The sequence below is a fragment of the Lynx canadensis genome, chromosome F1 (assembly GCF_007474595.2).
Source record: "Lynx canadensis isolate LIC74 chromosome F1, mLynCan4.pri.v2, whole genome shotgun sequence".
NCBI classification, from domain to species: Eukaryota; Metazoa; Chordata; class Mammalia; order Carnivora; family Felidae; genus Lynx; species Lynx canadensis.
In genome coordinates this window covers 40,895,857-40,912,545 of record NC_044319.2, presented here as the reverse complement: position 1 = coordinate 40,912,545, position 16,689 = coordinate 40,895,857, and the positions used below count along the sequence as shown (strand labels likewise).

At 39.3% G+C, this 16,689-nt stretch overlaps 1 protein-coding gene across 9 annotated transcripts in view; it reads right to left on the bottom strand.

Annotated features, from left to right (window-relative positions):
• PPP1R12B (protein phosphatase 1 regulatory subunit 12B) overlaps positions 1–16,689 on the bottom strand; it is a 214,664-nt gene that overhangs the window by 21,916 nt on the left and 176,059 nt on the right. For all 9 annotated transcript variants that reach the window (XM_030301931.1, XM_030301922.1, XM_030301924.1 and 6 more), the window contains one exon: positions 1,490–1,506. In XM_030301931.1, the coding sequence (XP_030157791.1) occupies positions 1,490–1,506 (17 nt within the window). The remainder of the gene's footprint in view (positions 1–1,489; positions 1,507–16,689) is intronic.

The window sequence follows — 16,689 nt, the reverse complement described above, 5'->3', positions numbered from 1 at the left end:
AGTGCATTTGTCCATTTATTTTCTTTGGATAAAATTTTAGAAGTGAAACTCTTTAATCAAGGGGTAAGTATATTTTCCCACTTTTTATTTCTGTTTATGGCACCTTTTACTAGCAGAGATTTTAAATTTCATGTAACTAAATTTGACAATTTTTACCTGCCTGGGAGTGTCTCTCCTATATAAAGATTATAAATATTCTCTTCTACTGTTTTTGTAGTAAAATCTTTGTCTCTTAAAAACTGTAATCCATCTGGAATCTGGTTTTGTTTTTGTTTATTTGGTATGGCTTCAGGGAAGGATCTACTTTCCCAAACAGAGAGTCAATTGTCCCAATGATTACTTATTAGATAACTCTTCCCCTGCTGAACTGGAAAATCACCTGATGCACAATGACTCTGGGGGGGCTACCTGCTGTGTTCCATTAATATCTTTGTTTATTCTTGAACTAGTACCTCACTGTCTTAACCATTATTTTTATAGCACATGTTGAGGTCTGTAGGGAAAGTCTCTTTTCATGAATGGCCATTATAATGTACCAGAATTCACAAAAAAATTAACTATAGCAAAATACTATTCCGCACCAATTTTACAAAACTAATTTTCTGCTAGGTTAGATGTAAATTATTTATCTTCAGTTGGTGCCTGGTGAGAGGGTAAGCAGGAGCAGAATGCATGCAAGCTGATACATTTTGAAATACACTATTAAGGTAGAACCAGCTCAATTATCAAACAAATCAAGACTCATTTGCTCTATGCTATCCCATAAATACATCTTCTCTCAGTCTCTTCTTAATTTCTCTATCAGAGGAGCAGTGGAAAAAGAGAGATTCATACTTTTGGCTCTACAGTCTTTATTCTTTTTCGTTTTGTACTTCAGGAAGATGAGTTTTGTACCCTTAGATGCTAGGTGAAAAATTACAGAGGATCATGCCTCAAACTCTGATAGGCTTCCTTAAGATTTCAGCAATTGCAAAACAGCTCTTTAGTTCATTCAATAAATTATTACTGAGCACCATCTAGGTACAAGGAATTGTGTTAGATCCACTATTAAATGACAGTATCTAATAATCTCAATTCAGGCATCTCCCCTGCAAGCACCATGAACTACCAGATTAGGTTAATAGCCTCTTCTCTCTGTTCCTAATACCTGTCCATACTTCTATCTTGGCCCTCATGAAAGGTGAGGATAGCATTTTATTCATGTTGTTACCCCCACACAGGGCCTGGTAGGTGCTTTAGGAAAATTAACATAGTGGAAATATACAAAATGAAGTGGAAGTAGGAGAATATGAAGGAGGAGGTGAGTTGAAAAGGCACTGCATTAACTTAGGCAGGAAATAATAAAAGTATGAACTACTTTGGTGGCTGAGGAAATGAAGAGGAAGGAAAGGATGTGAGAAATACAACTACACTATATAAAGCTAAGTTTAATTAGACATGCACTTCTCACAAGTATTAAGCATGCATATAAAATAGGGAAAGGTCTTACCTAGAAAGTCTTTCATGCTAGAGAAAGGAAGAGACAAAACAAAAACAAAACCAGCATTAGAAAGGGACTGATAATTATTATTTCCATTTATAAATGCACTTTTCAAATCAGACGTCTCAACTTCACAGTTGCAGATAGGGGTGCAATTTAAGAAAAGCAATTCAACTGACTGCACAAAAGGCTACTTAGCTCACTAGATTTGAGACTTTGGGGGAGAGCATCTTTTTTAACTGGAAGTCAGCAAACTGTCAACTGACCAAAAACTACACTGTCTACCCCTATCCACCACATGACCAGCATCCTTGTGTTCTAGGAGGGACCAATTTTCTATATGGCATTTAACCTCTCTGGATATCAATATCCATTCTGTTAACTTCCTTCAGTTCACCAACCTCCAACCCTGCCCTGAGTGAATACTGCAGTCTAGAAATATTAAAACTCAGGACAGTTCCTGGCTTTATCCTACATCTCTAGTAAAAGAAGATGAGTGAGAGGGTGCAGGGAGGGGGAAATCCCATCCTTGTCCCTAGGATGTTGGTTAAAAATTGAAAAGAATAAGAGAGTACTCTGAAGTCTCAGAAGAAAGGAATTTTAGGGGCGCCTGGGTGGCTCAGTCGGTTAAGCGTCCGACTTCGGCTCAGGTCATGATCTCACGGTCTGTGAGTTCGAGCCCCGCGTCGGGCTCTGTGCTGACCACTCAGAGTCTGGAGCCTGTTTCAGATTCTGTGTCTCCCTCTCTCTCTGCCCGTCCCCTGTTCATGCTCTGTCTCTCTCTGTCTCAAAAATAAATAAACATTAAAAAAAAAAAATTAAAAAAAAAAAGAAGAAAGGAATTTTATAGATGCAAACTCTCAGCTTGGTTATCTATCTACGGTCACTGTAAATAACAAGAAATGATTATGTTGATATGTTACATTTTTAAAAATCATAGATGACTGTGACACTCGTTTCCACTTTTTTTTTTTTTTTTTTGAGGAACTCAGGCAAGTAAAAACTCAGTTGATTTGAATATATTTACTTATTTCCTCTTTGGAGGTACGGAGGAACAACCAAGTCCTCAAGCACACACAAAAGAAGGAAGAAGAGAAACAAAGGCCTGATAATCTATAAAATGAATAATAAATCCTTCAACTACTGAGGAGCTACTCCAAGACACTGCTTTGCTGAAGCGTTAAAGTCCCTGGAAACCACTGGTTTGTCAACCAACACAGCATGACACTGCAATATGCCACCCCCAAAGCTGTCCAGAAGTGTGGTGCAACAGCACATCTGACTAAAGAGGGACCAAACAGGTAAGCTTGCTGAAAGGTGGAATTCTCTCTCTAAATCAGAGGTTGTATTCACCAGAATTCTTTCATGTACTTTTTAAAAATGTGCACATCTCAACCTCAATCCTAGAGATTCTCTTTCTGTAGGTCTAGAGTAGGGCCTGCATACACATATTTATTAAAAAGTCCCCCAGGTGATTCTGTTGTACAGCCCTAGTCAAGCACCATTGTACTAAATAAAGGCTTTTTAACGTGAGGATGTGCCCCATTTGAGCTGGGGAAGCCAGTAAGAAAAGTATATGGTGTCTCTTTAACATTCTCATGCACTTGGAGTTGAGTATACGAAAACTTGCAAATCTGGAATTCAGGAATTTCCCTGTCTCATATTTATAGCTAAGCTTCAGTGAGAGTCATATGCGTATCCTGCACTATCAATTGCTAACTTATCAACACTAACTAAGGTTTTTTTCTCTTACCTGAAGCCTATTTTCAAATAAGAAATGAAATTTTAATCCCCTCCCAAGAATTACTTAATGGATAAAAATTCTTCAAGTTTGCCCAAGTAAAACTGAAATGCTGGACTATTGGCTTTGCCCACTCACCAGCTTAGTGATAAGATCCAGCCTTTAAGGCATCTGGGTGAATTTGAATTCACATTGCAGGAAAACTGTAAATTGTGACATGCCAAAGATTCATGAATTAAGAATGGACTCCACATGAGCAATGTTAAGGGTCTACTGAATTTAAGAACTCACTGCATGCAGGGGTGCCTGGGTGGCTCAGTGGGTTAAGCATCTGACTCCTGGTTTTGGCTCAGGTCATGATCTCACAGCTTCATGGGTTCAAGCCCCATGTTGGGCTTTGCGCTGGCAGCTTGGAGCCTGCTTGGGATTCTATCTCTCTCCCCCCTCTCTGCCCCTCCACCACTCATGCTGTCTCTGTCTCCCTCAAAATAAATAAATAAACTTAAAAAAAAAGAACCCACTGTGTGCAGAGCCCTGTAGAAGAGGCACCAAGGAAGAATAAACAGAATCAGCTGCATGACAGAGTCAGGAGAGCACCATGAACATAATAAACACGCTCGTCTGAAGCAATGTAGGGAAAACATGTGAGTAAGTGCTAAGGAGGTAACAGTGGTAACCAGTGGGATCCAGCTACAAAGGCTTCCAAAAAGTCACGAATTTTAAGATAAGGTTACAGAAATACAAACACGTACATACACACGTTTTAAAAAAACATGTTGTTATGGGCGGGGGGGGGGGGGGAGGGGGTTCCTTATCTGTGATCCATGCACTTATTCCCAGTTACATCCTCAGGGCCTACAGTGCAAGAACATGATAGGTGCTCAGTAAAGACTCACTGAACTAAACTGCTAATGCTTCTGGGAAGAAGCGTGGTATCGTTGGCTGCACCTGAGTTCTAATTGTTGCTCTGACATCTTACTATGTGACCTTGAGCAAGTTACCACTTACTCTTACAGTAAGAACTAAATGTGATAGTTATAAAAGGAAGCGCGTTCTTAAAATGTCAGCTTCCTCTCCTGTCCTCCCTCCCCTCCCTACCCCATTCCCTTTTTGGTTGTAAAAATACTATATTGGCTGCTGGGTTAGAGTAGCAAGTTAACTTAGGACCTTTGATGCAGGGAATTGTGCTCACAACCAAATGAAACAATTTAGGAGACCATTTACTTTCTCTTGCTGCTTCTAGGCAGAACTGCCTCTTTCAAACTTCATTATCCATATGGGAGAATAATTATTATTAATTTTTTTTCCTTGGGAGAACCATTTGTGTCAGTTTCTCCAAAGACATTTCACACCATCTCTCAGGTATGGAAAGAGACCTATTTACAATCCAACTGCTCTGCCTTGTGCCGTCTTTTGCTTCTTCCTACTGAAATATAAGTCTATCTTGCATGGTGTGCACTAAGGCCACCATGTGGCCTTACTGAAAAATCATGTTTATTTATTGATTTTTTTATTCCTAAAATGTGGGACTTCACTTGAAAATGTGTTAGTTTCCTCTTTGCAAATATCTAATTTGTTGGGTAGGATTTTAGCTACATTTTCAGCTTCAAGTTGGCAGGCCAGCAGTGTAGACTCTGGCAGTTGCCAGCACAGTGAAGAAACAGTGTTTCTTTTCACTAAGACAAGGACATTGGGATTTTACCAGGTATCCATCTTAGCCGTGATATATATATATATATATATATATATATATATATATATATAAAATAGCCATTTATACATATATAAATGGTTAGCATGCTAACCATTTCCACTGATTTATTCCTATAAGAAGGACATGTGATTAACCTTTTTTCATTTAGAATGGTCTGGAAGCACTATGAAGCTATTTATGTCCTGTCATCACACCCAACAAAATTCTCAGATACGTGACGGGATGGTAGGGCTGTGTGTACCCGCATGGCCTCCACTAAGGAGGCTGATACAAAAAATGAACACTTAAAAACAAAAAATCGGTTAGAGCTACCAAGCAGCCATCAGGTTTCTGCATGTGAAAAGGTAGATTCCACAGGGTTTTCAAGAGGCCTAGACTAATGTCTCCACAGATGACAGCATGTAGGGGAAGGTAATACAAAGGGTGCTCCAACCTGGGTGCTCCAACCTGTGCTTGTCCTACTCGTTCTTGTCCCCATGGGCATGCTTGCAGGACAGGTTTCCCACAGACAGCCACTTAAGAAGCTGATGAATGACACTGGTTTCTGGCTGCGAGGAGGTAGCAAATATCACAGTCTGTTGTTTATCATTGTTTTTAAGGCAGGTTAAGATTTGTGTTATCAATTGATTTTGGGGTGAACTTTAATAAACAATGTCTGGGTGATGAGTGATCCAGTAGACATGAGAGTAGACAATGTGCCTAGATCCAGATATCAGAGGAAGCAGGACTTTTTTTTTTTTTAATTTTTTTCAGCGTTTATTTATTTTTGGGACAGAGAGAGACAGAGCATGAACGGGGGAGGGGCAGAGAGAGAGGGAGACACAGAATCGGAAACAGGCTCCAGGCTCTGAGCCATCAGCCCAGAGCCCGACTCGGGGCTCGAACTCACGGACCGCGAGATCGTGACCTGGCTGAAGTCGGACGCTCAACCGACTGCGCCACCCAGGCGCCCCGGAAGCAGGACTTCTTAAAAAATATTTATTCATTTTGCATAAAAATGAGGAGGAGGGGCAGAGAGAAAGGGAGAGAGAATCCCAGACAGTGAGAATCTGCACTATTAGCATGGAGCCCAATGCAGGGCTCAGTCTCACAAACCATGGGATCATGACCTGAGCCAAAATCCAAAGTTGGATACTTAACTGACTGAGCTACGTATACGCCCTGAAAGTATGATTTCTTTAAAAAAAAAAAAAAAAAAAAAAAAAAAATATATATATATATATATATATATATATATATATATATATATTTATTTATTTATTTTTGAGAGGGAGAGACAGAGTGAGCAGGGGAGGGGCAAAGAGAGAGGTAGAGAGAGAATCCAAGCAGGCTCTGCACTGTCAACATGGAGCCCAATGTCAGGCTTGAACTCACAAACCATGACATCATGACCTGAGTTGAAACCAAGAATCGGCTGCTGAACCAACTGAGCCACCCAGGGGCCCTCCAAAAGTAGGACTTCTTAATCCTTGAGCTATCCTCACTACTTCTGATGTTTCTCCCCCACCCCCCACCCATGCTTTTACCTGACTTTTGGAGCTATCTGGAATCCTTGGGTTTTTTTAAATTGTTGTTTTCAAGGGCTACCTTAGCTATGTCCTGGGAAGGTCAACCCAACCAATTACAGGAGAATATATAAACCTCATGAATGGAGATGTGGATGCAGTAAGAGGTAGCGTATTACCATAACACAGTATCATTTCAAAGAAGGAAGATAACTGGGATTTCTAAAGACGATGGTTTTCTCATTGTAATAGAAATTAGCTCGAGTGTTCCTGTAGGGCTGAAAGGCAAGCCAGCTTAAAAGTATACAGGATTTAGAGCTCAATCCCCCAGCTTCTGATAAAATGACTTAGGTTTTTAGGTCATACTTTCTCATTTTCACTGGTGGAATACCTCTAGAAACTATTGCTTTGCTTGGCTTCTTGGTATTCTAGATAATCTGGTATCTGATAAAAACAACAACAACAACAACAACAACAACAACACTAGTTAGATTTAGGGAGAGAAAAGTTTGGGTTTCTTGGGTGAAAGGAACAGAGTTGCTGAATTGGTGGAGACTTAACTTCAATTTTCCCTCTTTATCCTGCTGTCAATCAAACTAAGCACAGTTCACTGTTACCCTGACACTGCTTCTCATTCTAAAAGGCTGACTGCCATCCCTGCAGGGAGTCTAGTGAGTGAATGGGGAGAGCGGGAGACAAGATAGAGTGGGAGTTTGCCTAAGTGGTCTCAGGGGAACAGTGAGCCAGGAAGTGACATCCTAAGAGGTGAGCAGAACACAGGCTAGGGAAATGAACAGTGAAGGTTCTCCCAGAGAAGATTCTAAGAAGCCAGCCTACTGGGCAGCAAATAAGGAGAGGTCCTACAACACAGGGCTCAGGGACCCCGGCCAAATCTAGGATCCTTTGGAAGCTAGGAATGTGAGTTCCTCTTACCTGTGTTCTGGCAATAGCCCTATTTTTCTCTGTAGGCTCTCTTTTAAAAACAGAACAGTTATTCTTGTTCTATTCTTTCAATAGGGTCTAAAGAGCTTATCTGTACATGACGACACCATATATTTTAGAGAAGGCATGAGTTTTCTATCCTATTTGCAGGTTAACACATACATGTATTATGTCACATGCTCTAGTCAGGAAGTCTTAGAAGGAACTTCTCTAAGTATTTTAGTTAAAGATTGTTGCTCTACCTTCTCCTGAAGACAAATGAATGACGGCCATTAAGGCGGTATTCTTCAGTGTGTCTGAACTAGATAAAAACTGTTCACAGAAGAAATTACTTTCACAGCTTTTATGGCTCAACTGGGGGCATTAGATATTGTGAATGAGACCCTGGAGCAGAAGAGACTACAAGTTGCTCAGAAACCAGTATGAATACAGAAAACAGAGATAAAAAAAAATGATTAGATAGACCATAGTTTTTAAAAAATGCTCTAAAACCAAGAAGCAGGCTCTCTCCTTTCATGCCTCATGAAATTCTCCCACAGTAATCTCATTGGTTGGGACCTGTTTCTAATAAAAGAACAGAGTGAAGATCGCCAATAATTCAGATGGCAATCCTGGAAAGGGACAGGAACCAGGCCGGTTTTGATTTGTGAAATGTGTAGGGCTCTCAAAACACCAGAGACTGGCTTAGAAAAATCCCACAAAAGCTTTTAACTTGAAAGTTATCGGGAGTTCAGGAAGGCACATAATTAAAACCAAACTCCTTTGACCAAGTTTAAAATAAAATTGTGGCTCTGGAAAGCTGGGCCCAAGGGAAAGGAATGAGACCAAGTCACATGTCCACTGCCAAGACTGAAACGGGTTTAACTTATGTTCTTTTGGAGTTAGGGCCTGACCCCACAGTGATGGGAAAAAATCTCCTATTTACATTTTCCCTGAAAGGGACTAAGCAGAAAGAACATTTTATATCATGTTCTCGTGCACTAGCTGAGCCAGGGGAAACAATTTGAGCTATTCTGGGATGGCCTACAGAGAACCAGCCTTTCCCTTCGGTGTTCTCAGATTAATGACTGATGATGAACAAATCAAGGATGGGAGTGTGGCTGCAACATGGACCTTTCAGATTTGTAGGGCTACTGCACATCTATTCATTATCTGAGCTAATTGCAAAGTAATGTAATTCTATAACTTCTTGAGTTTAAGGACCATTCTGGTTTCCTACATACGCCTAGGAGAGACACAAAGGTTTTTTTAAGCTTTCTACCTTAAGGGAAGAATATAACCTTTATAACTCAAACAGATGGGGTTCTTGAGAAACTTGAGAGTCTCCTGGTATCCAATTGTGAAAGGGATCTTTCTGAGTCTCTGTTGTTTCTGAGTCTCTGTTTGGAGATCCTGCTTAATTTGGAAATATAAAAGGGGGTGGGATAAAATTTTTCAAGATTTACATACAGATGCGATAGCAGAGGTCAGTGATGGGGAGGTCTGTATCAGGTTTTATTCCTCCACATCAAAAAAACCCGAATAATTCCTTAATATCATCAAATATTTCAATTGCATTAGATTTCTATTGCTGCTGTGACAAATATAATAAATACAGTGGCTCAAAACATCCGTTTATTGTCTCACAGGTTTTGTAGGTCAGAAGTCCAGCACTGCTCTACTGGGGAACCCTGCACTGCTCAGGTTCTCCCCAGACAGAAATCAAGGTGTCTGCTGGATGGATTCTGATCTGGAGGCTCTGGGGAAGAGTCTGCTTTTAAGATCGTTCAGGGTGTTGGCAGAATCCTGTTTCTTGTGGCTGTAGGTCTTAGATCTCCGTTTCCTTGCTGGCTGTCAGCGGGTGGCTGCTCACTGCTCCTAGAGGGGCCCACATTCCTTCCCATGTGGTCCCTTCCGTCTTCAGGCCAACAGCGGCACACTGAGTCCTTTCCACACTTCACATTTCCCTGGCTTCCCCTTCTGTCATCAACCAAGAAAGCTCTCTGCTTTTAAGGGGTCATGTGATTAGATCAGGCCCACCTAGAAAATATCTCCCTGTCTTTAGGTTGATTGTGCCACATAACATAATCATAGGAGAACTACCTCACCATATTTATGGACTCTGGAGATTAGGCCAGGACACTGCTGGGGAGTCATTTTAGAACTCCAACTACCACAAGGATCCCCTTTAAAAAAAACATGGTTTTATAGTTTATAACTTCTTCAAAGTAAGAAATGTCAAGAGTATATGGCCAATTAACTACAGCTGGGTGATCATATGCATTCACAGTTAGAATAATGCTGAAAGCACAGACTTATGCTGGAGAAAAGTGTGCATCTGTGTATGCAGCTGTGTGTTAGAGTATACTTCCAAGCAAAATTTAGCTTTTAAAAATATTAAATTACATATAACTTTATCATATTATGCTCCTCGATTTATCTTTCCCAATTACTTAATACATAGGGAACAAAACGAACAAGAAATACAGTACTTAACATTCAGTTTATATCATAAATATCTCTGAAAAATATTATTGCCCGACTGTGACTATCCAATGTAATCTTGCATGTAGAATTGAGATGATATAATGCCACCTCATGTTACTCTAGTACACCTCACTTTGTTTCAAAAGATAAATCATTGTTTACTAAATTACAGAAATAGACATCTTTGTTAAATCTATAGATCACGCTACCTAAATATTATTGGAATTTTACAGTTCTTAGTATCTTTCTTTTTATTTAGTTTTGAGAGAGAAAGAGAGAGCATGCACACATATGCATGTACAGCAGAGGAGTGGCAGAGGGACACAGGGAGAGAGAAAATCCTAAGCACGCTCCACTCTGAAAGAGTGGAGCCCGACATGGGGCTCAATTGCATGAACCATGAGATCATGACCTGCACTGAAATCAAGAGTCAGATGCTTAACTGACTGAACCACCCAGGTGCTCCTGTAGTTCTGCTTTTGTGCAGGCCTATACCTTTTCTTTGTCGATATTCCTAGCTATTGAAGAATTTCTAGATTTTTTGGAACTCACATATCACACTTATTATGGAAGGAAATTTACGAATATACTAAGGCCTCTCTAAAATATCCAGGGCAAGCCATCTTTTTTTTTATTTTTATTTTTTTTTCAACATTTATTTTTGGGACAGAGAGAGACAGAGCATGAACGGGGGAGGGGCAGAGAGAGAGGGAGACACAGAATTGGAAACAGGCTCCAGGCTCTGAGCCATCAGCCCAGAGCCTGACGCGGGGCTCGAACTCACGGACCGCGAGATCGTGACCTGGCTGAAGTCGGACGCTTAACCGACTGCGCCACCCAGGTGCCCGTAAGCCATCTTATATTTAAGATAATTCATAAACTGTTATGATCCAAGAATATGTCTGAAGGCTCAGGCCCCTTCTCTATCTAGCCTTTCACATGCTGCACACCACATGATGAAAATGAGAATGAGTAGCTCTAAAACTTGTGACTCTAGCACGTGGGCCACATATCTCACATTTAACACATATTTTTCCTTTCCCCATAGCTCAAGTTTTAGGTCCATACTGCTGAGCACAGCCACCTGAAACTACGGCAGCCCATGAAATACATTCAGATGATTTTAAAAAACCAGGCTTAGAGAACACATGAGAAGAGATGCCTGATCATCCCCCCCCCGCCAATATTGTTAGTATTGCATGTAATAAGTCATAAATTTAGAAGCCTCTAAGTCAGTTTCCAGCTCTCAGCCTACTCCTCTGTTAAAGTTCTTCAACAGATGCTGTTACTGACCACCACTACACCTCTTTTGGGCATTAAGGTTTCCATTCCCAAAGCCTGGGAAGAGATGGATTTTTTTTTTTTTTTTTTTTTTACACGGTATATATCGTGTAGTGGCCTGTTTAGGTAGCAGTTATTTTAAATTTGGTGAATCAAAACCTTTGCAAAGGGGTTAGTGAGGCTCTCCAGACCTCACATTTCAAGAGGAAATAAATACTTGGGAAACTAAATAACAATAAGGCAAAACTTTTTACTTCTAAGTAGGTCCCACACAAGGTCAGGGACTTTCTTCGTTCTTAGCCTTTTCTCTTTCTGTCCCCACAGAAGCTCAATTTTAACTCACATACTTTAGAGCTATAGATACATGAGCAAATTGAAATAAACAGATATCTGAATTGTCTTGGGAAGACCTATGGTTGGCCTTCATTGCAGAAATGGGGATTTCTAGTATGTGTCCTCTGACTCCTTTCCAAGTGGCCAAATGGGGTAGGAACAGAGAGATCAAATGTTAATTAGGCAGTAGTGTTCATTCCTTATATTTATATTAAGTGTCTTTGTGTGCCCAGCTCTGTGAGCGATACTTAGAGGAATAATATGGATATTTGCAAGGGTGCCTGGATGGCCCAGTTGGCTAAGCATCCAATTTTTGATTTCAGCTTAGGTCTTGATCTCATGGTTCCTGAGATCCAGCCCTACATCATGCTCCACACTGAAAGAGTGGAGTCTACTTGGGATTCTCTCTCTCTCTCCCTCTCTCTCTGCCCCTCCCTTGCTTGCATTCTCTAAACAAACAACTAAGTAGACTTAAAAAAAATTTAAAAATGGGTATCTGCAGAATCTAAGACATGGCTCTCTGATCTCAAAGAGCCTTCTTTGAGGAGGAAAGATAAGTATATCCATAAAACAATGAGAGTGATGCAAGAAAGCGATCCAACACTAGACTTTCTGCTACATATGGCAAATAAAAAAGTAGGCAGAAAAGAGAGAAACCAGTCCTGACTAGAAATATTCAGCAAGGCTTCGTGAAAAGAACAGGCCTAACGAGGTGGTCATGAAGACAGACACTATCATGAGTGATTTATAAGATGGGACCTTGTTAGGGTCACAGTTATCGCAAAGTGATACTGGAAGCTCTAGAAGATAAAGAACTGAAGCTTTTCTTGATTCTGCCACTAAATTTGACATTTTATACCCCTCAAATGGATTTTAGGTCTTCAGATGCATAAGATTCTTTGGATTTATGGGGCTAAATTTTGCTCCCAGAACAAAACAAGTATTTTACAATGAAGAAATTTGGGAGAGGGGATGTATTTGCAATTTGTTTGATTTTTGGCAGGAGAAGGGTCCCTCAGATAAGGAAAACTTCAGTAATTCAGGCTCTTCAAATTCAGGACTTGTTATAATTTAACAAGTCCTGAATTCAAGCATATTTTTGTGCCATCTGTTTAAAAATTACTTTAAAAGCAAATTAATAGCATAAACAAAATAAGAGAAATGACTTCACTTAAAAGGATCTACTTTTGAGCACTGATACATGGCCTTAGAGTAACTACTTATGCACAGTTAATACACTCACTAAAAATTCTAGACTATAACCCTTTAAGGGTATAGATCTTTGCTCCTTAGCAACAGTTTTATCATAAACACTTAAAAATAATAAACTTATACTTATTTTGAGGCGATGCAAAATTCTTACTTTTTACTAATTTATATTTGTTTCTTCCTAAATTATGCTGTGAAGTTTTTCCTCCTTTAAATAAAGTTTAATGGTCACAATCTCTCTTTTTGAAATAGATTCAGTAGTCAGGGATAGTAACAATAATTCAGGAGCTATTTAATGGAGACATGGTAGTTTTATTGGATTGGCTACACAGCTTACTGGTTAAACGCTCCAGCACAATTATATTCATTATTTAACTTCTCCCTGCCTCAGTGCCTTCATCAGTAAAGTGGTGGAAACGGTACCCAGTGTTTAATGTTATCAAAAACACTAAATGAGACAATAAACGTAAGGGCTTGACACTGTGCCTGGCATATAGTAAATGTTCTATAAATATTTAGCTATTGATATTCCTACAGTTTTCTCTGTTTTTCCATTCTCTCTCATTCCTCTTTGGTCTTTTGGCTCTGCCAATGCTTGTTGGCTGCAAGAGTAATAAGCTCGAACAAATTCCTTGGCACTCAAGCAAAGGGTTTTGATTATTTGTAGATTTTGATTATCCAGGCTAATTCCTACTTACCCTTTTTCACCTACAGACATTTAAGGTCATTATTTTACTGTCTGGATAGTTACACTCTCTTCCAGATAACCAACCACGTGAAGTCAATAAACGCAAAAGTGTAACAACTCCTGTATGAAAATGTTGCTTTCATAATGAACTATACAGAGGTTAAAGTCCAGACATACTCTCAGTATCTTTATCTAATCATTGAACTGGTAGAACCCCCTGCATTGTGTAACCAAAGACTGTTGTGCTGAGAAAACCCCTGGTTGTGGATAACTGCTATTCACTGCGTAACAGGTTGAGAACAGAAACAAAAAGGGGCTGAAAAAGAATAAAAGGCAGATGAAAGCCAACTCTAGTTGCTTCCCTTGGGTCTTCTGATAATTGGTTGTCCGCTCACACAAATATTATGAGATTGAGAAAGAGAAGTAAAAAACACTGCTGATTAAATTGGGAACTTTTTCAAATTTGAAAAACCACCCCAGGTCACACAGCTGATTATGCACTGAAAACAAAACTAGAACCCTAAACTCTTAACTGACCCTAAACTGATCTAAATTTCTGGGTTCTTTGGGAACTAAAGAAATAAACAAACAATATATAAACATTATACATACATACATACATATATATATACACGCACACAAACAATATTATTATTATATAAACAATATATATAAAATATATATAATATATAAACAATATATATAAATAAAGAACCAAACAAACAATATATAATACCTGCTTTCCCGCATGTGACTCCAGCGATAACCGAATAGGAAAAACCATGGGAAGCCACACACCTCTATCTGCTTGTTGTTACTACCTACACCGCCAGCCCCAAGGTATTATCCTCAGCTTTTTCCTTATGCTACATCTACTTCTTAGACAAGCTCACCACTCCCATGGCTTAATCATAAATATCAATGTTTTCAGCCCATAATATTCTCCTGAGGGTTAGACCAATAACTTCCTAGATATCACTATCTAAATGTTCCAAAGTACCTCTAATTCAACATATCCAAAAGTGAAATCGTTTCTCCACCTCACACCTTTTTTTCCCTCCCGCATATGCCAACTAAGTTTTGTCATGCCATCTTCTAAAGAGTCATCTAAACCAGAGACCTGGGAGTCACCCTTGATTCTGCCTCTCCAGGCTCATCCTTACCCCCATTTTATTAATCCCCAACTCTTGTCAGTTCTGCCTTCTAAACAGCTGAATGCTTCTCTGTACTGCCTGAAGAATGTCTCTGTTCAGGACCTTATCATTTCTCAACTGGAGTACAGCATTTGGGGCAACTGACTTAACCCCCAGGCCCTGCCTCTATAATCTAGCCTCCATAGATGCCAGAAATCTCCCTCAAATAAGCAACTGATCACAGCAATTTTACTTCAGCTTTTCAATCCTTTATCTACAGGATAACTCCCCAAATCCTTAGAGTGACATACTAAGAACACATATGACATGGCCCCTGCTATGTCTCCAACTTCATTTCCTATTATACTCCTAAACATATCTTTTGTTCTAGCCACATTGATCTGCAGCTCAAAATAATTCTATACTTTCTCATATATTTTTTCCACTTTTGTAATGCAATTTCCTTCTTTTTTAACCACCAAGCCTCTACTGTTCTTTAAACATCAGCTTAATGTATTTACCACTTGACTGACCTCCTAAGACAAAAACACCCTGTACTTAATTTTTGTTTTTATCTCCCCAATTAGACTGTAGGGGACTATAAATTTCATTTCTGAATCCCAGTGTCCAGTATACAGCCTATTGCATAGCAGATGCTCATGAATGTTAATTGTGGGATGATTCAAAATAAAGTAGCTGGCCTTGATAAACATTTATCATGGAACAAGAAGACTGGAGGGCCAAGGGTAGAACAGGGTTTGCATCTCTGTGTTGTCACCTGGAAATTCCAGGAAAGGAACCAATACCTTCAAAACTCCCTGTCTTTCTGGTCGAGAAACCATGACTTCAGATGCCATCTCATCCAGCTTTATGTAGAACATGGGTTAACTACTCTACTGTTTATCCAAGATTCCAGATAGGGAAACTGCTTTTGTTTTTATGGGTTCTACCACTCTTGCATAGAAGATTCCTTGGTTACAGAATTACTGCATTGATTTTTCTTGAGTGGAATTTAAAAAAAAGAAAAAAAAAAGAAATGAAACAGATACACTAGTGGTTTTAATGAGAAAGAGAAAAAATGGTTAACAGATTGCATCCTTAATAGCCTTATTCACCCAGACAAACGTTTCTCATTCTATGACAATGGATTATAAAGTAAAAATGAATTCTGGATTGGTAGTGCCCAGATGCAGTATGAGAGGTAGAAAGGATAAGATAATAAATACACTAGGGGTGCCAGGGTGGCTCAGCTGGTTAAGTGGCAACTCTTGATTTCGGCTCAGGTCACGATCTCACGGTTCGTGGGTTTGAGCCCCGCATCGGGTGCTGTGCTCACAGCATGGAGCCTGCTTCAGATCCTCTGTCTACCTCTCTCTCTTTTTCAAAAATAAATAAATGTTAAAAATATTTTTTAAGAGATAATACATACACTAAAGAACTGTTTGGTGTTTGCCACAGGAGAGCAGAAAGGACATGCAAAGAATGACTATCAATGCTGACAGTCTGGAAGGCTAAGACGCAGAATGGAGCCTGTTAACCCGAGTGGCCACATAGACAAGGTCTCGGGAAAGCAGCAATCCTTCAACACTCACTTGTTTATCAAATGTTCTCTGATTAGTTTGTAGAGCTGGTTATAAAACAAGTTGGTTAGTTGTTCTTTTTATTTATATTAATGGCTGGAGTGAAAAACATTATGTAAAATCTTTGTATGATTTTCAGTTGAGATATAAATCCTGAAGGAGTAGCAATCCAGATTAAATGGGAAAATGCTACTGATTTTGTTTTATAGATACAGGTCCAATCCTATTATCGTAAATACCAACCAATTCAAGAAAATCTGTCTAATTAAAAGATTCCCAGGTTTCAGCTGATGACCTACTTATTTCAAGATGATTCAATATAATAAATATCAACTAAGCAATACAATTTGGACATTCTTTAGTATTGTTATCTTTGGATAGGCCTGTATTAAAAATATTTTGTTAAATTAGCAAATAATTTGAGAGTATTGACCAATGATTACCTGGCTCTTGCTTTCAAGTTGATTTAAAACTGCTAAACCATCTAAATTGATTAATTTCTAAGTTAAAAGAATTTATATACTTGAGACCCAATAATATAAACAGTGACTAAAAACCATGAGCCAGAGGGGCACCTGCGTGGCTCAGTCAGTTAAGCATCAGACTTTGGCTCAGGT